At 42.0% G+C, this 23,241-nt stretch overlaps 1 protein-coding gene across 6 annotated transcripts; it reads left to right on the top strand.

Moving 5' to 3' along the window:
• Nucleotides 1–2,679: 2,679 nt before the first annotated feature.
• Nucleotides 2,680–21,340, top strand: LOC144085911 (1-phosphatidylinositol 4,5-bisphosphate phosphodiesterase delta-1-like). 6 transcript variants are annotated; one of them, XM_077615598.1, is made up of 15 exons: nt 2,681–2,977; nt 3,897–4,055; nt 5,693–5,921; nt 7,439–7,568; nt 8,421–8,649; nt 9,613–9,814; nt 14,241–14,385; nt 14,479–14,631; nt 14,708–14,851; nt 14,916–15,075; nt 17,353–17,469; nt 19,694–19,872; nt 19,952–20,084; nt 20,583–20,732; nt 20,871–21,340. In XM_077615598.1, the coding sequence occupies exons 1-15, from the start codon at nt 2,947–2,949 to the stop codon at nt 20,960–20,962; spliced, it is 2,253 nt and encodes a 750-aa protein (XP_077471724.1). In that variant the 5' UTR covers nt 2,681–2,946; the 3' UTR covers nt 20,963–21,340. The 6 variants fall into 6 exon arrangements, 5 of the variants coding, with proteins under 5 accessions (XP_077471721.1, XP_077471724.1, XP_077471723.1 ...); XM_077615596.1 differs by lacking the exon at nt 2,681–2,977 and adding an exon at nt 3,554–3,763; XM_077615595.1 differs by having other exon boundaries at nt 2,680–2,977; nt 20,583–21,340.
• Nucleotides 21,341–23,241: the final 1,901 nt, after the last annotated feature.

Below are 23,241 nucleotides of genomic sequence, written 5' to 3'. Positions count from 1 at the left end.
ATGTTTGTTATATACAACCTAATAAAAATATATGAACGTTGTTTTTAATATTATCAAGATTGTGGCGAAAATAATGCGACAGTGCATGTCTTATATAAATTAATAATAAACAGGTGAAGCTCTCACACGATAACCACTAGAGAGAAGCAGAGAGCTACATTGGACCAACATTATTTTGTACCTGGAATGATATTCAGCAATAAAATGGCTTTTTTGTTCTAAATCAAGGATATCGGTGTTTAACAGTGTTTAACATATTTGGCAATATCAAAAATCAAAATCCATCCACCCATCCATCTATTTCTGTCACTGCGAACAAGTTGGAGGTTGTAGCCTGTGTAGTTCAATTTGGCTTAGAGTCAGTGTAGACCTGGCCTGGACTTGTCAAGAGTCAATTAAAAATAGGAATTGTAACAAGTAATCATTCGGATCTTGCAATTGGCTGGCCACCAATTCAGGATGTCCCCTGCGTCGTTCTCATAGTTACCTGGGATAGACTCCAGCATCCCCCGCGACTCTTGAGGATAAATCAATGAGAGAATAATTCGGGGTCCTCAATTAAGCAAACAATCGAGTTATAGGAGGAGTACCCTGTAAAAACCTATGTGAATATATAGACAATATGCCAACTCCACATTGGAAGGGCAGATATGATCGTTGTAAAACAGATGTGTCTTCGTTAACCCACACGGGGGACCATCGTTTTTGCACAATTTACTCGTCTGCCATGGTTGGAGAACATTTGTAATTTTGTTTTATACAAATAAAAATATGGGCGGCCCGGCGGATGAGTGGAGTGGTTAGCGCGTCGGCAGTGGGGGTCCTGGGTTCAAATCCAGGTCGGTCCACCTCTGTGGAGTTTGCATGTTCTCCCTGGGCCTGCTTGGGTTTTCTCCAGGTACTCCAGTTTCCTCCCAAATTCCAAAGACACGCATGGTAGGCTGATTGCACACTCTGAATTGCCCCTAGGTATGAGTGTGAGCGTGAATGGTTGTTTGTGTCCTTGTGCCCTGCGATTGGCTGGCCACTAATTCAGGGTGTCCCCCGCCTCGTGCCCGAAGGCAGTTGGCATAGGCTTCAACCCAATACAACGCCAACTCACCCTAACCCCCCACCGACCCTAGTGATGATAAAGCGGTTCAGAAAATGAAATGAAAAAAATGACAAATAAAAATAAATTAAAGCTTTTTTACGTCTAAAATCACACAAATATTTGTCTTTAATCAGTTAAAGGGTTTAAATGGCGTGAAAAAAATTCCGGGCCTAGAGAGCCAAAAAGTATCTGGTATGTGATGAAGCAGTTGGGCTTGTCTCTGCTTGTTGAATCCACACTGAGAAGAAGAAATGACAAAACGTTCTATTCATCGTCATTCCCAGCCCTCATCTGTACGCTTCTCCATTCTTTCAAATTTATCTTTTCAGTGTTTTGAACCTTTGTATGTGTCCCGAACTTTGTGGATTTGCAATGAGTAAACAATTATATTAGTTTCCCCCCGAAATTCCTGTTGTAGTTTGGATTCCTGTTGTAGTTTGGATTCCTGTTGTAGTTTGGAACTAATCATTCATTTCTACTTTTTGCTCCACCTTTCCTGGATACCAAATCAGGGTCGTTTGTCGATACACTTCCTTCACAAAATGTTAACCAGAATTTGGAAACCCTTATGCAGAAGCCCAAACACAAAAGCCCCACCACGTGCCATAATCGTGATAGGTGTAAGGTCGTAATCGATGTTGGGTGGTATTGTCAAGTCTTCCATCTTCCATACCTCATATCCTCGCAAGGGTTGTAGGGGTTTGCTAGTGCCTATCCCAGCAAACTTCGGGCAAAAGGCATATGACACCCTACACTGGCGTATCAAGTTTTTTTTTTTCTTTTTTAATTTCTAAGTTGAAGTGCATGCAGCCCGGTGGAGTGAGTGGTTAGCGCAGGGGTAGGGAACCGGGGGCATGTGGCTCTCCACTAACCTGTAAAATATGGAAATCATTGGTGAGCAGTGGTGGGCCGTTAGGGCCTTCAAGGCCTTCTCTGCTGGCCTAAGAAATATCTGAATCATATTATATTTTGTCCATCAATACTTATTATTCCAAATGGTCTGTTAGCTTCCTTTCATTGCTTTCCCCCCTGGTTGCACTGCTTCCAGATGTGTTTTCATATTGAAGCATTTAACCAATCACATTTCAGCCATTATTTGTTGCCAGATCAGATCTGCCTCAAAGCCTTCAAAATCAGTTCTGCGGGGTCTCATGATAAAGTAATCAGCTAGCAGCTAGCGTAACAGTTTTTTTTTCAGGTAGTGTTAAGTCTCACCATCTCATTTTCTGAACTGCTTTTATCCTCATTAGGGTCACGGGGGGTGCTGGAGCCTATCCCAGCTGACCTTGGGCCATTGGCAGGGGACACCCTAAATTGGTGGCCAGCCGATCGCAGGGCACAAGGAGACGGACAACCATGCACACTCACACCCATACCTAAGGGTATTTTTAGAGGGGAGTACTTGGAGGAAATACACACAGGCCCAGGGGGAACATGCAAACTCCAGACAGGTGAACCGACTTGGACTTGAACCCAGGACCCCAGAGCTGTGAGGCTGACGCGCTAACTACTCGGGCCACCGGGCTGCGCTAGTGTAAAGTTTCTCAGGTAAATTAGCAATTGTTAGGTCACCGTCGCGACTTGTGCAGCCGGTTCGTCAAACCGGAGGCCGTCCACCACAGCAGCGAGCTGATTGCGTTGTCACAGACGAGGGGAGGTGGCTTTTGAATACCCACCTGTGTCACCTGTGTCACCCACAGATACGACTTCTGCGTGTGATTTCCACGTTCTGAAGTGAACGGCATCCCAAACACGCACACATCATTGCATTAGCGCAAGTTTGATCACTACCACAGTACACGGAGAGAAGAGCTTCTGTAATTGAGAATCAAGGAAAGGACCAACGCAAAAATATGGACTCAAATGGATTAGAAAGGAATCACGGTAGGACTTATATGATCCATTTGTTTGATTTAGCCGCTCTTAAGTATTTAAGATGTCTCGTAAGTTTTATATCGCAACTTGTTCAAAACACCTGGTAGGTTTGATTAACTATTAAAAACTCCAACTTCCGAAACGAATACTAAAGGTGTGGCTTCCTCGCCTGTTTGCAGTTTAACCTTCTATGGACAGTGGGGGTGTGTTGCAAAAACGATGAAATGTGAACCCCTGCTGCAACAATAGTCGTTGCTGCAATATATGTGAAACTGAACCACTCACGTTCCGCCTTTGACTTTACTTTACCCTTATTAGTCTGACTGGGTGGACTAACCGGGATGGGGCAACAAACTACTTAAGCCCTCCCAAGAAGTAAACGTATCGTACTATCCACGTAACCTTTTTAGAAATTTCTCTGACTGATTTAAATGTTGAACTTTTAACAATATGTTAGCTAATGGGATTTCAACGGTTTATACGGCCATACTTGAGGCAAACACGCGTGTACGTATAACCAAGACATTTCGCTAAGGTACTTTTAAAAACACACAGGGGGCATTTGATATGGAGTAAAATGCTGGACTTTGAGTAGGTCTGGTTGGCTCACGCACGCCCCTTTTGTTACTTCTTCCTGTCCACGCACGCCTTTATCACACGATAACAGCGTCTCAGCAGCTGGAGGAGTGCAAATCATGCCGTGTCTGTGTAAGGAACCCAAACTTAGCACATCTGAGGAGTTACTGCGACGTTCCAGAGAACTAGAAGTGTTAAAAATGAATGTCCAGCTCATAGGTAGGGTGTACAATATTGAAATTCATGTTAGTGCACCTGAAACCAAGATGGATGTGGTCTAAAGATCCTAGTTAATGGTGAATTCCCAGAACTACACGGTTCATTAAAGGTAGTCTGCCAATCTGTTTCTTAGGTTTGGATGACGACATGGATGTCCAGTTCCTCCGGGAGGGGGGAGATCTTCTCAAGGTACGCTCGGTGTCCTGGAAGAAAAATCGGTACTTTCGACTACAAGAGGACTGCAAGACAATGTGGCGGGAGTCCAAAAAATACTTCAGGAGTCACCGGACATGTGAGTGCTGTGCTAACTTTGTTTATTAACCCTCCAGTCAAAGATTTTACCCTAATTTCATGTGTAATACACTCCCATGTTTAGCACAGGGTAGCAGAGTATTATCTGGTTATTAATTTGCATTTTTAAAATAAATATAATTTGTTCTTTAATCAGATAACGTCGATGCAAAAATTGCAAAATCATTTGAAGCGAGCTTAATTGTATATATTCGTCTGAATATATTATTCACTGTTGGTCTCACATTTGGGACACTAAAACAGATTACAGTTACAGAAGCTGTCAACACAGACAGAGCCACACTAAGCCAACTTTGACCTGTTTAGCATTGAATGGCCAAAATGTGATTGCATACCAATTTATAACATTAGATCATATTGGAATAAAGTACAGTAATACCTTGACATACGAGTGTCGCAACTTACGAGAAATTAGAAGCAAATTTTTACCTTGACATACGAGACAAATTTGAGATATGAGCATACGAGATGTTTCCCGATGTGGCCGTCCGGGTGGTGGAGTATACGAGAGGCTGCTTTTGAGAACAGCATCGCTCTGTCTTTCTCGCTGCATCTCCCTCGTAAAAGTATCTACGAGCAGCGGGCATACAGGTTGAATTTTTTTACGTTGTTTTTTTGCGTTAATCAGTGCAGAATTAAGGGAAAACAATGGTTCCAAAGCAAGCCGGTGCAATGAAGAGGAGTGAGATGAAAAAGCGTATGATTACAATCGATATTAAGCACAAAATAATTAAACATGGACGGCCCGGCGGATGAGTGGTTAGCGTGTCGGCCTCACAGTTGGGCACCTGGGTTCAAATCCACCTGTGTGGAGTTTGCATGTTCTCCCGGGCCTGTGTGGGTTTTCTCCGGATACTCCAGTTTCCTCCCACATTCCAGAGACGTGCATGGTAGGATGATTGGACACTGTAAATTGCCCCTAGATATGAGTGTGAGCGTGAATGGTTGTTTGTCTCCTTGTGCCCTGCGATTGGCTGGCCACCAATTAAGGGTGTCCCCCTCCTCTGGCCCAAAGTCAGCTGGGATAGGCTTCAGCACCCCCTGTGACCCGAGTGAGGATTAGGCAGTTCAGAAAATGAGATGAGACCTGTTCAATCTGAAAAAATTGAGCGATTTTGATTTTCTTGACTTTTACATTGTCGCTGAACATGTTCTTAAGTTTGTTTCACTATTGTAAACATAAATATATAGTATAGTATATGTACTATTTTTTGCAATATAAATCAGGAATTATTTCATTGTTTGTTAAAGTAACCGTTGTTTACTGGAGACTTCCATTGCCGATAATAAGGCTCTGATGCCAAATCTTCCATATCTGTTCTAGCTGGTAATGAGTAACCCTGACAATTTTTTAGTCATATCTTGAGATCATAAATGCAGTGTATACATTTTCCAGTTTCAAATTTGTGCCAACTTTGCATCCATAAATTCTTTTTGATGCCTGCTGCACTATACTTGTTATTGGGATGGTTTTATTGTCATGTTTTCTGCGAGCTATGCCAACGGTCTTTTTGAGGACACTAAGTATAACAGATCTTATTATTTTATTTCTGTTACATTTTCTTTCTAAAGCAAAATAATGTGCTGTAAAATGACAGGAGTTTTTCGTCTGCATAGTTTCCATTGACGACATCGCTGTCGTGCGACTGGGACGTCAGACGGAGGGTTTGAAGGAATACACGGATCAGAAGATGGAGAATTACTGCTTCTCCATTGTCTTCAAGGAGCACCGTAAAAATTTAGATCTCATCGCCACCTCTGAGGAGAAGGCCAAACAGTGGGTTGCCAGCCTTCAGAAACTTATTGTCACCAGAAAGAACCTCAACCAGCAGCAAAAAACAGAACAGTATCCTCATAACTGGAGTGCAGATTGAACTCAAAGTGTACAGAAACATGGATAGTTACAAACAGTCAGTGTGCCAGCTTTTATAGAAAATATAATGGTATTCAAATTACCGTATTTTCACGACTATAAGGCGCACTAAAAAGTCTTAAATTTTCTCCAAAATAGACAGGGCGCCTTATAATGCGGAGCGTCGTGTGTAAGCTCTAAAGCCTGACTGAGATCACTTCTTGCCGACACGCTTCTTATATAGAGAGAAGGCGGACGTGGGTGGGGTCAGACGCTAAAGGCACGTCCCTACAAGGTACCCGTATATAGTGTGGGCATGTGTTTATTGCAAAACAAAAAATGAATATAATACAAATAGACACGCTTAAGAAGCTCAGTTCAAACTTCAAGCCATCAATTATGCAGGGGAACATAATAGAGCAGCCGCGAGGGAATTTTAGATCAACGAATCCATGGTTAGCAAATGGAGGAAGCGGGAGAACGAGGTTCGCCAAGTCAAGAAGAAGAAGCTGAGTTGATTTGCGCGTGCCCATCTCGCAGCAGCGGTGAAAAACCAAGTCACGAAAATGAACTCTGAGCTTGCCGTCATTCCCGGAGGCTTAACTAAAGCGCCGGGCTAGTTACGCCACTATTTGCGAATGGATTGTGGCCGCTTGGACGAATGTGTCATTTTTGCCTCTGTTATCGCACAAGGTTTAAATTTATGTCTGCATAGTAATCTAAGTCGGCGGCCCGGTGGGGCGAGTGGTTAGCACGTCGGCCTCACAGCTCTGGGGTACTGGGTTCAAATCCAGGTCACGTCCACCTGTGTGGAGTTTACATGTTCTACCCGGGCCTGCGTGGGTTTACTCCGGGTACTCCGGTTTCCTCCCACATTCCAAAAACTTGCAAGGTAGGCTGATTGGACACTAGGTATGGGTGTGAGTGTGCATGGTTGTCCGTCTCCTCGTGCCATGCGATCGGCTGTCCACCGATTCAGGGTGTCCCCCGCCTCTGGCCCGGAGACAGCTGGGATTGGCTCCAGCAACCCCCGCGACCCTAATGAGGATAAAGTGGTTCAGAAAATGAGATGAGATTAGATGAGTAATCTAAGTTCATTTAAATTAAATTTAAAGTTTGTTATGTTATGGGCGCGTTGCTCTCAAATCTCTCTCCTGTCCTTTCTCTCTCCCTCCTCCGCTCACTCCGCGCTACAGTCTGTCTGTAAAGAATGTCACATTTTAATATTGAAGATCACAACCCCTAGATAGGCATTTGTTACTTTGTGAGTAGTTGGTGAATTAGAACAAATAAAATATGTTTTTGAAGAGGGTGGGAACGGATTAATTTGTATTTAGTTTTCTATGGGAAAAATTGATTTGAGATACGGATAAATTGACATACAAGGTCGGTCCCGGAACGCATTAAGCTCGTATCTCAAGATACTACCGTACTGCATTCATTTTCATCTATGATGACAGGGAAAGAGTACAGCAAATAAATACATTCCTTACATGAAACACCCTTTCCAGCTGGATCTTTAGCTGTCTGCACAAAGCGGACAAGAACAAAGATAGCAGGCTCAGCATGTCAGAGGTTAAGGACTTCCTGCGTCTCATCAACATTGACGTGGATGACAGCTATGCAGACATGCTTTTCGAGGTTGGACTAAGCAGATATTTTAAAATGGTTCTCTGTTATTTTGAACTCAGTATGTAAACACATATGCTACAGCTACACTTAGAACATTGATTTGCTGCTTTGATCAAAAATTAAAATTACCGTATTTTCCCGCATATACGCTGTATTTGTCGCTCCAAAAAATGATGACTGATACGAGGGTACGGCTTATATGCGCACAAATTAGGTGACAAAGACAAAACGCCATAATGCAAGACAACGATACGGCCATTTATTTTAAAATAGAGAACAGATAAACAGATAAAACACTTAACAATATTTATTTTTATGTCTACGAATAAAATTCAAGAAAAAATAAACCGTGTTTTGCATAAAATGTGAAAAAACTCACTTGTGCCTGCCATTTCTCGCTAGACCGCTACAGACGCACTTCCTGGTTGTACTGCTCACTTGACTTCCTTTTTGAATATATCTACGTGCAGGCAACACCCTTTAGGAATGTGCAATCCAGCAGACGATTCATACAGTATCTCAGAAATACCACGTGCGATGATTTTTCTTAAGATTTTCCCTTCAAAGTAACACATTTGTACTCCCTATTAAAACCATGAATATGGAGGGGAAAATTGTTAATCAGGGGGCGTTTTATACGAGAGAAATTGTAAAATTCAACGATGCTAAGGCAATTTGAAGGGTACGGCGCGGAGGTAGCAAATATACGAGAAAATACGGTACTTTATTTATGGCTACTGCAAATCATGGTACTGTCCCTAATTTTTTTTCTCTACTTACTAGGCTGTTAAGACATTTCACAGCTAAGCTAACAATTCGTTTCAAATGCATGTTAATTTATTCTCGTGTTACATCAAAAAGAAATGCGACAGATCAAAGTCCGGATATCTGTCTGGGGAGGAGATCAAACTGTTCTACGATCTGCTGACTTACCGGGAAGAAATTGGAGTGATCTTCCTTGAGTATGCACGGTCTGCTGGCGTCATGAAGCCCGAGAACCTGGTGGAGTTCTTGCAGAATGAACAGAGAGAGATGATAACACTGGCTGATGCACACCATATCATTGAGACGTTTGAGCCAGATGTAAAAGGTAAGGAATTTGGCGTGAATAGTTTTTTGTTTTGAAATGAGGGATGAGGCTTATTTATAAGTTTAATATCTTAGAGAAGATTTGCAAAGATTCTTTTGCTTCTTGCTAAAAAGCAATATAACACTTTTTATATTTTTATATTACTTATTTATGTTTTTACTGGGAAAATGCATTTTGTGGAGTAGCACCACCAATTTCATTATATGGAGGTGTGTATGATGACAATAATGGCTTTTGATTTGAATTGATTTGAAACTGATTTTTATTAGATGAATTTAATTTCTGTGACGATTACCCTTTTCAGGCAAATTAATTAACAGAGCCAGATGATATGACTGCACATTAAGGGTCTTAAAAAACAGTATTACCACAGTTTAAAAATTGATGGTTTTGCAAGTCTGCATCATCACAGAAAACACAAATCTAAGGTTCAAAAGAAATTCTTTGCTTTTTAGTGTCAGTGTGAGCTTCATTCATCTTCCATACCGCCCATCCTCGAAAGGGTTGCGGGGGTTGCTGGAGCCTAACCCAACTGTCTTTGGGCGAAAGGCAGACTACACTCTAGACTGGTCGCCAGTCAGTCGTAGGGTACACAGAGAGACAGACAACCACTTACACCTCCACCGAGTGGGAATCGAACTCGGACTGTCCGCAACAAAGTCAGGCGGAACAACCACTAAACCATCGGGTGGCGTGAGGCCGTGAGCTACATTGTACTGTGTTTTTTTATTGGCCATGAAAAATTACTTTAACATTAGGCAAAAACATACACCGCTAACTTTCCTATTACACCGTTAAATGATAGTTTGTCTGTATACGTATATAGCTAATTAAACAACTCTTGGAGACACGTTGACAGGTCTTCTCAGAGAGATAAAAAAAGAGAATTATAATCCTTCTAAGGGTTTGAATCCCTTTTGTGTGGACTTCAATTGTTTTTTGTTATTCTTCATTGGTTTCCAGCCAAAGAGAAGAAGGTGTTGACTAAGGATGGCTTCCTTATTTATCTGCACCATCCTGATGCCTTGATCCTGAATCCAGAGCACAAAGAGGTGTACCAAGACATGAGCCAGCCTCTCAACCACTATTTCATCTCCTCCTCACACAACACCTACCTCATGGAAGATCAACTCAAAGGACCCAGTAGTACCGAGGCCTATATCAGGTGAATAATTGTCATTTTGGGGGCCTCTACACCTGCATAATCTCATCAAATGCATAAACTGTATGTGAAAATAGATTAATCCTCAATTTGGACTGAGAGGATTCGATGTAACGGTAACTTATTTTCAGATGATATGGTAGAAAAAATTGCTGATTCTAAGTGTGGGACCTACCCCAGCTCTCTACGGGCACAAGGCGGGGGACAGCCTGGCAAGCAGGGCACAAGGAGACAGACAACCATTCATGCTCACACTCGTAACTAGGGGGATTTAGAGTGTGCAACCAGCAGACCCTGCATTTTTTTAGGGGGTTGGGGGGTTGTGAGGAAACTGGAAAACTGGAGTACCAGGAGAAAACCCACACCAGCCCGGGGAGAACAAGTAACCACTCGGTCACTGAATCGCTGATTTCTGAAATTAAATTACTTTTTGCAGATTTCATAGAATGAGATGAGTGTTAAACCTGACAGACATAAATTTTTTTGTTGTTGTTTATGGCTTGTTACATGACAGCGAATGTGCACAGATGGCGAGCAACAAGTTGCTGTTCTTCGGGATTGCGCATATTTATTTGTATTTCTTTTTAACGACAGATGATCTAGCGATAATCTAATTAAAACAGAATCTGAAGAAGATTCACAAGTAATGCTTGGGGTCAACTGGACAATCAGCAGTCAAAGAACAGGCTATGGATTTTTTCAAATGAGTTTGAGTTTGATTTATTATTTGATAAGGGACAGCACATATTAATGCACATATTTATATTCATGATAATGAACCTACATATGTAAATATGCAAGATTATAATATGCGGCCCGGTGGCGCAAGTGGTTAGCGCATCAGCCTCACAGCCCTGGGTTCAAATCCAGGTCACGTCCACCTGTGTGGAGTTTGCATGCTCTCCCCGGGCCTGCGTGGGTTTCCTCCGGGTACTCTGGTTTCCTCCCACATTCCAAAAAACATGCATGGTAGGCTGATTGGACACTCTAAATTGCCCCTAGGTATGATGGGTGTGAGTGTGCATGGTTGTCCGTCTTCTTGTGCCCTGCAATTGGCTGGTCACCAATTTAGGGTGGCCCCCACCTTTGGCCCGGAGTCAGCTGGGATTGGCTCGAGCACCCCCCGCGACCCTAATGAGGATAAAGTGGTTCCGAAGATATAAGATGTAAGATTATACTTATTACTAGTTTCCATTTTAGTCCCTTGTGTAGGTACAAGATAAATGATAACATACACTAGACAAATACACACACGTAGTACAATTTTAGATAGCTTCATGATCACAATTTTCTTCATCTAACAGCCAAGCTTTAAGATGATTGGCGAAGCGGTTCAGAGACGGGAGTTCACGTATGTTAATTGGTATTGAGTTCCAGGTACCTCGAGATACGAGCTTAATTCGTTCCGGGACTGAGCTCGTATGTCGATTTTCTCATAACTCAAACGAACGTTTCCCATTGAAATGAACTAAAAACAAATTAATTCGTTTCAACCCTCTGAAAAAACACCAAAAACAGAATATTGGATTGGAAAAAATGTTTTATTCGTTCTAATTCGCCATCTATTAACAAAGTAACACATAACTAGTGGTTTAATATTACTAAAATGTGTTTAATAGTACTGAAATTATACGGATTTCGAAGGGGGGAAAGAGAGACAGACGGACAGAGAGAGGGAGGTGAGGGGGGGGCGTTTTTGCACGGCAACCCGCTCGTAACAACACACTCAAAAATAAGTTGAATCGAACCTAACACTAAACTTAATTCTAATTTTGTTTGACATTTTGATACCTTCCGCCGGGTTGGCTCTTTTTGGCCCGCCTCCACACTGACTTTCAGTCAATATTGAGGGTTGTTTGAGTTGTATTCCCTTCAAAATATTCCCAAAATGATGCACACAAATGTCCTCACAATAGGATAACGCACGACCACTTGCCAACGAGAAGTAGTATATACTGTATGTGCGGGGCAGACAGAGGTCCTTTGACTGAATGCACTCTTTTTGAAGGGAACTACACAGTCACCTCTAGAGCCAGCCCTTGTTGATGTGTTGGAATTTTTTCGTACAAAATCTTGCAGTGGAGGAGGGTCTTTGTGTTGGAAGATTTTTGTAAACTAAGGTGGCATCTGCATATTTAACAGCATTGTTCCAGTTCAGACGTTTGTGTTTTTTTAAATATCTGACAGTGGTGGTGCGTTTTTGGCTTTCTGTCCAGTACTTTCAAAGCTTGCTTATCAATGGTTTCAATTGGATTTAGTGTAGTTTTGCAGGCCGATGAGCAACTTGTTAGGCAGTAAGGCAGGTGCAATATGACCATTGTGTCAAAATATAATTTTGCTGACTCAAGTGTTAGATTATTTCTAATGAACCCAAAATTGGACAAATTGAATTTAATTTTATTTAGCTTGTTTTTTTATCTGTCGTTTGAAGGCTAGTTGAGAGTCAAGAGGGATTTCTGGGTTGATTGTTTTTTCTTGGACAAAAACGTTGTGGTCGCTGTTTTTTGACGCTATTTGAGAATCACATACAGACAGTCTTAGATACTATGTTTAAGTGTAGTTGAGATTTTTCAAGCCAGATATTCACGCTCGTCATTGCATCTGTGAGTTCCTGTGCAGCATGTTTTTTGTCTTTCGTGTGGGCATATAGGACATTATCATCGGCATACATTTGGCAGGTGACAGTTAAAGGACAACTGCTTGGCAGATCATTTATTCAAAGCAGGGGTGGGCAAACCAGTCCTCAAGGGCCGCTGTGGGTGCAGGTTTTTGTTCCAACCGATCCAGTACAGACAGTATAACCAACAGGGTTTCTGCTAAAACAAGAAGCACCTGACTGCAATGCACTGATTGCACTTGTAGGACACTAGATTGGTGAAAAGGTGTCCTCTTGATGGGTCCGAATGAAAACCCGCACCGACAGCGGCCCTTTGTGGAATAGTTTGCCCAACCCTAATGTAAAGACTGAAGAGCAGATGGCCTAGCACTGACCCCTGCGGTAACCCATGACTGTTATTCCGCAAAGTCGATTTTGTGTTGTGTATCCTGACGCACTGTGATCTTTCAGATTAGTATAATTCAATCCAATTTAGCGTGCTTGGTGAGACATTAAAATTAGATAGTTTAGTCCGCAGTATTTGGTGTCAAATGCCTTTTTGAGATCAACGAAGGCCGCAAAAATGACCCCGCATTCATCTAGTTTTGATTTTATGTTTTCTAGCAAGAATCAAACAGCCGTTGCGGTATAATAATGATTTCTAAAGCCGAATTGCAGCCTGTTAAGGGTATATGGACGGTTGTTAATGTTATTCACAATTTGCTCCACTACTATCTTTTCCAAGACGGCTAGAAGGAGGCTTATAGGTCTGTAGTTGTTGGTTATGGCGGGGCTCCCTGATTTAATGACCAGTGTTATGACTGAGCACTTCCAAGGTTCAGGGAAGAGAATCTCGTTTATGGATTTGTTTACAATAGTGGATAATGGTGCTATGAGAGATTCTTTGTGGCATTTGAGAAATGTTACATAATAATAATAATCGGACATAGGCTTAACCTATGTGCAGATTAAGAATGGGTTCATTGGTGTTCAGTGGTAGGTGATATTCTATCCGAGGGATGGTAGGTGTCAGTTCTTTAACGGATTCTATAATATTAATCATTTAAAGTTATAGCTATGTCCCTTGGGTCACGGATTGTTTCCTCCTTCAACTCCAGTACCTTTATTTTTCTCTGCTTTGCGGTATGTCCTGCCAATTTTTTACTATTTTTCCAGATGTCTTTAGTGTTCTTCGCGGTGCTAATTATGTTCATAAAGAAATTAGATTTTGCTGTTCGAATTTCTTTGATTACTTTATTTCTAGAGACAAGTAAATGTCTGTCTTTAATCCTTTTTTGTTTTAAGTGATATTTTGAGAGCATGGTCTCGTTTTTTCATTAATGCCTTCATTTAACCATGGGAGGTGATTCTTTTTTATGATGGTTTTGTTTAAAAATTTCTTGTGAATGGACACTGTGTCTTGGATAATATTCAGGAATATTTTGCAACTGTCATTAGCATGATTGTGGTAGAAATAATTGTCCCAATTGATATTGTTTAGTGCCTATGTCAAATTTGGGATCTCCCTTTTTGGTATTCTCATCTGCTCTGACAAGGTTTTCTGAGCGCATGAGTATCTATTTTTAGGAATCTTTCTTAGTTGGGTCGGGCATCTGATTAGGATGCCTCCTGGATATGCCTCCCTGGGCTGGTGTTCTGGGGATGTCTCACTAAGAGGAGGCCACGGGATCGACTCAGGACACGCTGGGGAGAATATTCTCCCGGCTGGTCCAGGAACGCCTTAAGATCCTCTTGAAAGAGCTGGATAAAGTGGCTGGGGAGAGGGAAGCCTGGGGCTTCCCTGCTGAAGACGATGATGATATATATCTACAGGGCTCTGGTGCAAGGGTGTCGCTGCGTGGAATTGGACTGCTGGGATGGATCAGACGACGAGCCAGTCGTTTATCACGGCTACACGCTAACTTCAAAGATCCTCTTTAAAGATGCAATCAAAGCCATAAAGGAGTACGCCTTTAAGGTGCATGTATTGTCCAGATGTTAAATACCTCTTAAACGCTGTATATTGACTAATGCATTCAATCAAATCGCTGAATGTCCTCTCCCTGTAAAGACATCTGAATACCCAGTGATCCTATCCCTTGAGAACCACTGCAGTGTGGAGCAGCAGGAAGTCATGGCCCACCATATGAGCTCCATTTTGGGGAGTGCGTTGCTCACCTCTCCACTCGGGGACGGCATGCCCAAAAACTTCCCGTCTCCTGAGGTGCGTTTTCCGCCAGAGCTCATTTGTTTTTCCTCAATAACAACATACATCAATGTGCTCCAATGTAATAATCCAGGAGCTGAAGGGGAAATTCTTGATCAAAGCCAAGAGGTTAAACAAACTAGAGGCCATCTATGCTCCTGAGGTGGTGACTGCGGATGACTCCGATGTAACAGAAGAAGAAGAATCAAATGATGAGGATGAACTGGAGGAGGAAACTGTAAGTGTATTGTCAACGGGTCTTTGAATAAAGTAACTTCTTTTTACATTTTAATGACCTGTAGAAAAAAAAGAAACTTAAGCTAGCGCGAGAGCTATCCAACATGGTGATCTACTGCAAGAGTGTCCACTTCAATGGCTTTGAAGATGCCAGGAAAAACCTGAGCTTCTATGAGATGTCGTCCTTCAAAGAAAAGAAGGCCTTCACGCTTGCCGAAGAATCAGGTAAAGGGAGAGTTGCATTGATTGATGGATTGATAAATTTGATAAGGGACATAAGGCACATATTAATGAACATATTTATGTTCATATTAATGAACATATATATATATATATATCTAAATATGTAAGACTGTAGCCACCGGCTAATTTCCATCTTTCGTTCCTTGTGTAGGTACAAGATAAACAATAACAAGACATAACACTTTAGACGGCATCTTGATCGCAATTTTGTTTGTCTAATAGCCAGGCGTTAAGATGATTGGCGAAGAGGTTAAGAGATGGGAGTTCACGTATGTTAATTGGTATCTAGTTCCAGGCATGTGCGGCAGAGACAGAGAAGGTGCTTTTTGAAGGGAACTACACAGTCACCTCTAGAGCCAGCCCTTATTGATTCGTTGGATATTTTTTTGGGTACAAATTCTTCCAGTGGAGGAGGGGCTTTGTGTTAGAAGATTTTGTATACTAAGGTGGTATTTGCATATTTAACAGTATTGTTCCAGTTCAGGCGTTTGTGGTTCTTTAATATTTGACAGTGGTGGTGTGTTTTTGGCTTTCTGTCCAATACTTTCAAAGCCTGCTTATAAATGGTTTCAATTGGTTTTAGTGTTGTTTTGCAGGCCGATGACCAACTTGTTAAGCAGTAAGTCATGTGTGATATGATCATTGTGATGCAGTAACTTGGACTGTATGTATACTAAGCACTGACTCAAATAATCAACATTGTAAAGATGGCAGATCAGGTCTTTACTCTTTTAATGTGATGGATTATAGACTTTTGACTGCAATTTTGTGACTCTTTTTATCCCTCTGCTGTGAATTTAAAGTAGATAGTCACTCTTAGGAGCACAGTTCCCTCTAAGCTGCGCGCGTGCGCAATTGCGCACTACTCTCGTCTTCTCTGCGCAGCAGCAATCCTATGGTGCGCAGTAAAAAAAAAAAAAACGGAATTTTTTTTTTTTTTTTTTTTTTTTTTTTTTTTTTTTTTTTTTTTTTTACCCCTTTCTTCATGATGGCGCCGTTTAAGCGGCAGCCAGTGGCAGTAGCTCTGTCCACTTATGTTTTTCGTGTTTTACAGCATGTTTTACATGAAAAATTAGAGGGAACATTGACATGCACCTGCTTGTGGCAGGTGTGATACTGGTGTGCCCATAGCGAGCAATGATGATGTTGTGACCGGATGATTCGCCTAAAGATGTTTCGCCGACGGACGTTTGACAGACGGACAGGTCGCCGAATGAACGTTCGTTCAAACAGCGTTTAATGATTAAATACAAATACTAGTATTTGTTAGTTTAATGATTAAATACAAATACTAGTATTAGTTAGTTTAATGATTAAATACAAATACTAGTATTTGTATTTAATCATTAAGCGCTGTTTTCAGCTGGATTTGACCGAATTTGAGAGCATTTTGAGCCGTTTGGCGAATGGACGTATATGGACATTTTTTTGCCTCCATTGCGACATCATCGCGACATTTTACCGAGGAATTCACTTCCCTGGGCTCGGTTCTAATGTCCAAAGAGCTCCAGTATTTGTATTTAATCATTAAACGCTGTTTTCGGCTGGATTTGACCGAATTTGAGAGCATTTTGAGCCGTTTGGCGAATGGACGTATATAGACGTTTTTTTGCCTCCATTGCGATATCATCACGACATTTTACCGAGGAATTCACTTCCCTGGGCTCGGTTCTAATGTCCAAAGAGCTCCAGTATTTGTATTTAATCATTAAATGCAGTTTTAGGATGGATTTGACCCAATTGCTGTCATTTTACGGCTCGGTTCTGCTACATCTGCCCGCCCAAGAGTGCTTATTCCCGGGCTGCCATTGATGGTAGACTAACATTGATTTTTACTATAATTTGGACAACACCGGCGGCGGGCCGGATTAAAAATCCTAACGGGCCGTATATGGCCCGCGGGCCGAGGTTGAAAAACTTGTACACACACGATCCGGGGGCGGGGCGAGCGCGCGAATCCCGTTTCGGCGAAACCTCCGTTCGGCCGAATGAACGTTCGGCGGAACGTCCATTCGGCGACCTGCCCGTCTGTCAAACGTCCGTCGGCGAAACGTCTTTAGGCGAATCATCCGAGTACCGATGATGTCGCTCACACTGGTACTCAGTGCGCTCAGGGAGGTTGACTTTCTGCTCAGACCAACGAAAAATTAGAGGGAACATTGCTTAGGAGCCCTCTCAGTTCAAATGAATTGGACGTCTATCAGCGTAAATTGCAGCCAATGATTTAAATTAAATTTGGTAAATGTGTGTTCCAAATAGCAAACACTTTCATCAGTCACAATGTGGACAAGCTGAGCCGAACCTACCCAGCTGGCTCCCGCACAGACTCTACCAACTACAACCCGGTGCCTCTATGGAATGCTGGCTGCCAAATTGGTACATGAAATGGATTACTGTGCAGGGAGTCCTCGAGTTACAAACGAGCTGTCTTCCTACGCTGGAAACATAATCCAAATTTCCGTGTAAGTCTTATTTCACCGTTTAAATCAAGTCACATCAAAAGATGACAATCTCATATACTTATATAAAAGCATTCACTTCAATTCAAACATACTTTGTATAAAAACACAAGACATTGTAGTTGCTATTACTGTTCAAAGGAAGCTGTGAGAGCTATTGCTTTGCATGTGTAGGTTCTACTGGGTTCTCTACCTTGGTGACATAGTTGTCTTTCTGGTAGGAAATCTTTCTCTTTTCGTTTCTGATCTCACATTAGCACCGTACACTGAAACGCTCATAGACGAGAAAATGTTCACGTCCACTAAAATACGGGCTTTGTCCTTTAATAATGGTCGCCATGGTCAGCTTTTCCCTGAGATTCCCCGATGTCTCTCCTTTCTCCGATTGGATTTGAATTCTTTATTTTGGACACGCCAGAAAGAAAATAAGGAAAACCGCCAATTTAACAATCCGGCAAAACCAATGAGCTTAGTATATTAGTATAAAAACAACAATAGTAATATTGAAAATAAACCTAGTATGCTCAAAAAAGTTGAATAATTATTCAACCCAACCCCCTCCATTCTTCAATTAACAAACAGGCCATCATATTACTATTCCCATAATTACAAAAGAAATAACCATATACAGTGGTACCTCGACATACCAGCGTAATCCGTTCCGAGACAGAGATCGTATGACGAGGTTCTCGTAACTCGAGCGGATGTTTCCCATTGAAATGAATGGAAAAAAATTTAATTCATTCCAGCCCTCTGAAAAAACAGGATATCGGATTGGAAAAATGTTTTATTTCTTCTAATTCCCCATCTATTAACAAAGTAACACATAACTAGTGGTTTAATAGAAATAAAGTGTTTAATCTAACTAAAATTGGGTGGATTTCGCCGAGGGGCGGGGGGCTTTGGGTTTTTTTTCTCCACACAACGCACTCGTAAACAGAACAAACACTCCACCCTCACGTTCGCTATCGATGGGCTGTTTGCTGTCGTACTATTCCCTTCAAAATATTCCGAAAATGATGCACACAAATGTCCTCACAATCGGATAACGCACGACCACTTGCCAAAGAGCAGCAGTCTTTTATCAGCGATCGCACCGCTGCTCATGGGAGCTTCGGGGGCGCTGGCTAGCGGGTCCTTTTAGCTTGTAGCATCTGTGGTCGCATCCCCTCGAACGGCGCCTATGATAGAGTTGCTACCAGGGATGCTGTTGCGAGCCAGTGCCCCTGATGTTCTTATGAGCAGCCAACGAGCAGCAGTCTTTTATCAGCAATCGCCCCGCTGCTCATGGGAGCTTCGGGGGCGCTGGCTAGCGGCTCCTTTTAGCTTGTAGCATCTGTGTTCGCATCCCCTCGAACGGCGCCTATGATAGAGTTGCTACCGGGGATGCTGTTGCGAGCCAGTGCCCGGTGATGTTCTTATGAGCAGCCAACGAGAAGTAATATAATACTCCTCATATTAGATAAAAATAACAGGAAATGCAGCAGCTGAGCTTACCCACGTATTGATTGTGGGTAAAGTTTTATTCTGAGTGCCATTGCCTGTCGGCGTTGTGTGCACGAGTATACTTCATTACCCAGAAAGCCCTCTTTTCCCCGCACATGCGCGTTGTGCGTTTCCTGGTCTGAATAACTCATCCGGTGCTCGTAAATATTGTTATACACGAAAGATATGCAAAAAAAATGCCATGGCCACCTGGCTTGGTCGCATCACGAAATTTTGACCGCATCACGGGCGAATTATTCGATCGAAATTTCCCCCGTAAGACGAGCATTTTGTATGACAAGCGGTCGTATGACGAGGTACCACTGTACATTAGTTCAGATGAACAATTAACGTGCTAAGCTTCATTTCAATGGAGAGATGATGAATGCTTTTCTTTTGGCTGGCCCCTGCTAGTAGACCCAGCTCTCTGGTGGGTCCATAATGCGTAAAAAGGAGGGCAAAAAAAGACAAAGCTACTTCCGGCGCAATAGCTAAGAAGATACACTGGCTTGGGGGAACTAAATGGCAGACGAGGCACGGGCGTCATAAAGTCTCAACGTCGTAGGTCGAGTACTATGTTGTAAACCGAGGACTCCCTGTACATTGTAAGTACTTTCAGTTCAGTTTGAACTTTTGCCATATCATCTGTGTCCCAGTGGCACTAAACTTTCAGAAAAACTGTGACGATATGGATTTAAATCAAGGCAAATTCCTTGTAAACGGGAAGAGCGGCTACATCCTGAAACCGGCCTACCTTAGGAAAAGAGACACAGAGTTTGACCCGATCACTCTGACCCGAGGAGAATGGTTGAAGCACAAGACATTCCACATCATGGTGGGTTCTATTCCAGTCCATGACTTCTTTCTCACATTAAGTCATTATTCTCTGATGTGAAATGCCTTCTCATCACCAGATTATATCAGCTCAGCAGCTGCCTAAAATAAACAACAAGAAATCCTCTATTGTAGACCCGCTGGTAAAGGTGGAGTTGCATGGTGTACCGGCTGACACGTCTGTGAAAGAGACACGCGTCGTTGAGAACAATGGTGTTGCAATATATTTATATGACTTAAAAGTGCTCATGTTATATTCTACTTAAAAGCATGCAACATAAGGATTATTACGAGTGGTTATCACGTCGGCCTCACAGCTCTGGGGTCCTGAGTTAAAATCCAGGTCATGCCCATCTGTGGAGTTTGAATGTTCTCCCCGGGCCTGCGTGGGTGTCCTCCGGGTACTCTGGTTCCCTCCCACATTCCAAAACCATGCATGGTAGGCTGATTGGACACTCTAAATTGTGAGTGTGAGTGTGAATGGTTGTCCGTCTCCTTGTGCCCTGCGATTGGCTGGCCACCGATTCAGGGTGTCCCCCGCCTCTGGCCCAGAGACAGCTGGGATTGGCTCCAGCACCCCCCACGACCATAATGGGGATAAAGCGGTTCAGAAAATGAGATGAGATAAGAGAATGGCAGAAAGAAGAATAATAATCACAATAAAATTACGTAGTCCTTATTGTTATTTTACATAATGATTTGTTTTTATAGGTTTCAACCCAGAATGGAATGAGAACTTCCAGTTTGATGTATATGTTCCAGAGCTTGCCTTAGTACGCTTCCTCATAGAGGACCATGATTCAACATCTGGTAATGAGTTTGTTGCACAGTATACAATTCCACTCAACAGTTTAAAGATGGGTAAGTTGGATTCTGTTGTCCCTATGTCCTTCCTTACACGAGAGGCCATTGACTTCTTTAGAAATTACCTGATGCGAAATGCTGCACAAAGTGCTCATCTTCTCCTAACTGACTCAATTATTTTATGTTCACACACAGGATACAGACATGTGCCTCTTCTCGATAAAACTGGCCACATTATCCCTGCAGCGGCACTCTTTGTACACGCTATGATCGTCGATGTTGAATAACATTCCACCATTGGCCATGACTTTCCTCAGCCACGGCTAAGCTGTTTTATTCTATTCCTTTTAAAAAGAAAATTGCATGGTTAATTGAGTGACATTATTACAGTTGATTGAGCAGACATGTAAAGTTCTTCTAATGGGGCGGCATAAATTCAAAGTTAAGCTTAGTGTTAGGAGCTGCCATCCTTCAAGGAAAGACTGTATGACAAAACGCTTGCTTTGCTGTATCAGTGTTTTATGAGGTTTACCAAGGATTATTTTAGCAATTTATAGTAAACCAGGCATTTCAGAACAATGGTGTTCCACAAGTAGATTAAGTCATGTATGAATCACTTTTCTTTCATCATTACCTTTTTTTGCCAATAAAATGTTTAATATTTACCCTTGTCCACCTGAGATTTATTTCACTTTAGTTGGAAGGACATAGAAAACAGTCTAACCATTCAAACTTTAGCTTGGTAGCTTTCAAGCATTTTATAGCAAGTACCATCTCAAGAAGTACTTGCTGCTAGTGTCGCATCAGTACTAGTACAGTCGTACCTCGAGATACGAGCTTAATCCGTTCCGGAACTGAGCTCGTATGACGAGATTCTCGTAACTCGAGCGGACGTTTTCCATTGAAATGAATGGAAAACAAATTAATTCGTTCCAGCCCTCTGAAAAAACACCAAAAACAGGATCTTGGATTGGAAAAAATGTTTAATTTCTTCTAATTCGCCATCTATTAACAAAGTAACACAACTAGTGGTTTAATAGTAATAAAATGTGTTTAATCTAACTAAAATTGGGCAGATTTCGCCGACGGGAGACAGAGACGTTTGGGGGTATGGTGGGGGGGGCTTCGTTTTTTTTCCACGACAACGCACTCGTAAACGGAACAAACAAATTTAAATTAACTTGGATTAATATATACAGACACTCAAACATACATTTAATGTAACTTTACACAAAACTGAATTCTAATTTTGTTGTAATCTTGTTACCTTCGTTTTCCGGGTTGGCGGTTTGCCACGCCTTCACCCTCACGTTCGCTATCTATGGACTGTTTGCTATTGTATTGTCTTCAAAATATTCCCAAAATGATGCACACAAATGTCCTCACAATAGGATAACGCACGACGACTTGCCAACGAGAAATAGTCTTTAAAGAACGATCGTGGGAGCTTCTTTCCTTAGAAAGAATAACAGGAATTTTGTATGACGAGCGGTCGTATGACGAGGTACCACTGTATCAGTAAAGATCACTCACTAAAATGCAGTAGCGATCGGTGCATTTTCTCGTAGCGCCTTCAACGTATCAATCCAACCCTCAAAAACTATTTTATGGCTAAAAAAACGCTACTGCAGCTACAGCTGCGACACATAAAAAATAATCAATAAATTAATGCACAAAAATTGGGTAAAATCCACTTCCTAGCAGCATTTCATGATTAAATACAAATACTGGAGCTTTTCAGACATTAAAACCAGGCGAGGGGCGATTTTCCCGGGAAAAGACAGCGATAAACGTCAATGGAGTACAGGCAAATATTGCTGGATAGGCCGCACTACAGAACAATGGAGCACAATGTTGAAGAGCAAAAACAAGGATTAAGGAAAAAAAGTAAAATATAAGTGCGATACAGTTGTGGTCAAAGGTTTACATACACTTGTGAACAACATAATGTCATGGCTCTCTTGAGTGTCCAGTTAGTTCTACAACTCTGATTGGAACAGATACTTCTTTGTCACAAAAAATATTCATGAAGTTTGGTTCTTTTATGACTTTATTATGGGTGAACAGAAAAAAGTGATCAAATCTGCTGGGTCAAAAATATACATACAGCAGCGCTAATATTTGGTAACATGTCCCTTGGCCATTTTCACTTCAATTAGGCACTTTTGGTAGCCATCCACAAGCTTCTGGCAAGCTTCTGGTTGAATCTTTGACCACTCCTCTTGACAGTATTGGTGCAGTTCAGTCGAATTTAATGGCTTTCTGACATGGACTTGTTTCTTCAGCATTGTCCACAAGTTCTCAATGGGGTTTAAGTCAGGACTTTGGGAAGGCCTTTCGAAAACCTTAATTCTAGCCTGGTGATCTGCCTCCTACTAGCTGACTGAAGGTAAGTGAAAGACAGTGAGAGGTAAGTGACCTGTATCCATAACAGCAGAATGCCAAATTACAAGTCCGTAACTATCACTTATTTAGGTCTTTTGCCGAGTAAACGCAGCTTATGGAGAAGCACCACCAATTTCGTCATACGCAGTTTCTGGGTGTGATGACAAGTAGGCTTTTTTGT

This window comes from Stigmatopora argus, chromosome 12, assembly GCF_051989625.1.
Source record: "Stigmatopora argus isolate UIUO_Sarg chromosome 12, RoL_Sarg_1.0, whole genome shotgun sequence".
NCBI lineage: Eukaryota > Metazoa > Chordata > Actinopteri > Syngnathiformes > Syngnathidae > Stigmatopora > Stigmatopora argus.
This window is presented reverse-complemented; position numbering and strand designations above follow the sequence as displayed.

Excerpts from the sequence above, each read along its gene's own strand:
- LOC144085911 (XM_077615594.1), top strand. The coding sequence starts at position 3,664 with ATGCCGTGTCTGTGTAAGGAACCCAAACTTAGCACATCTGAGGAGTTA. Across the intron at positions 9,815-14,240 it reads AGTACCGAGGCCTATATCAG|GGCTCTGGTGCAAGGGTGTC; the intron begins GTGAATAATTGT and ends ATATATCTACAG. Across the intron at positions 14,386-14,478 it reads TAAAGGAGTACGCCTTTAAG|ACATCTGAATACCCAGTGAT; the intron begins GTGCATGTATTG and ends CTCCCTGTAAAG.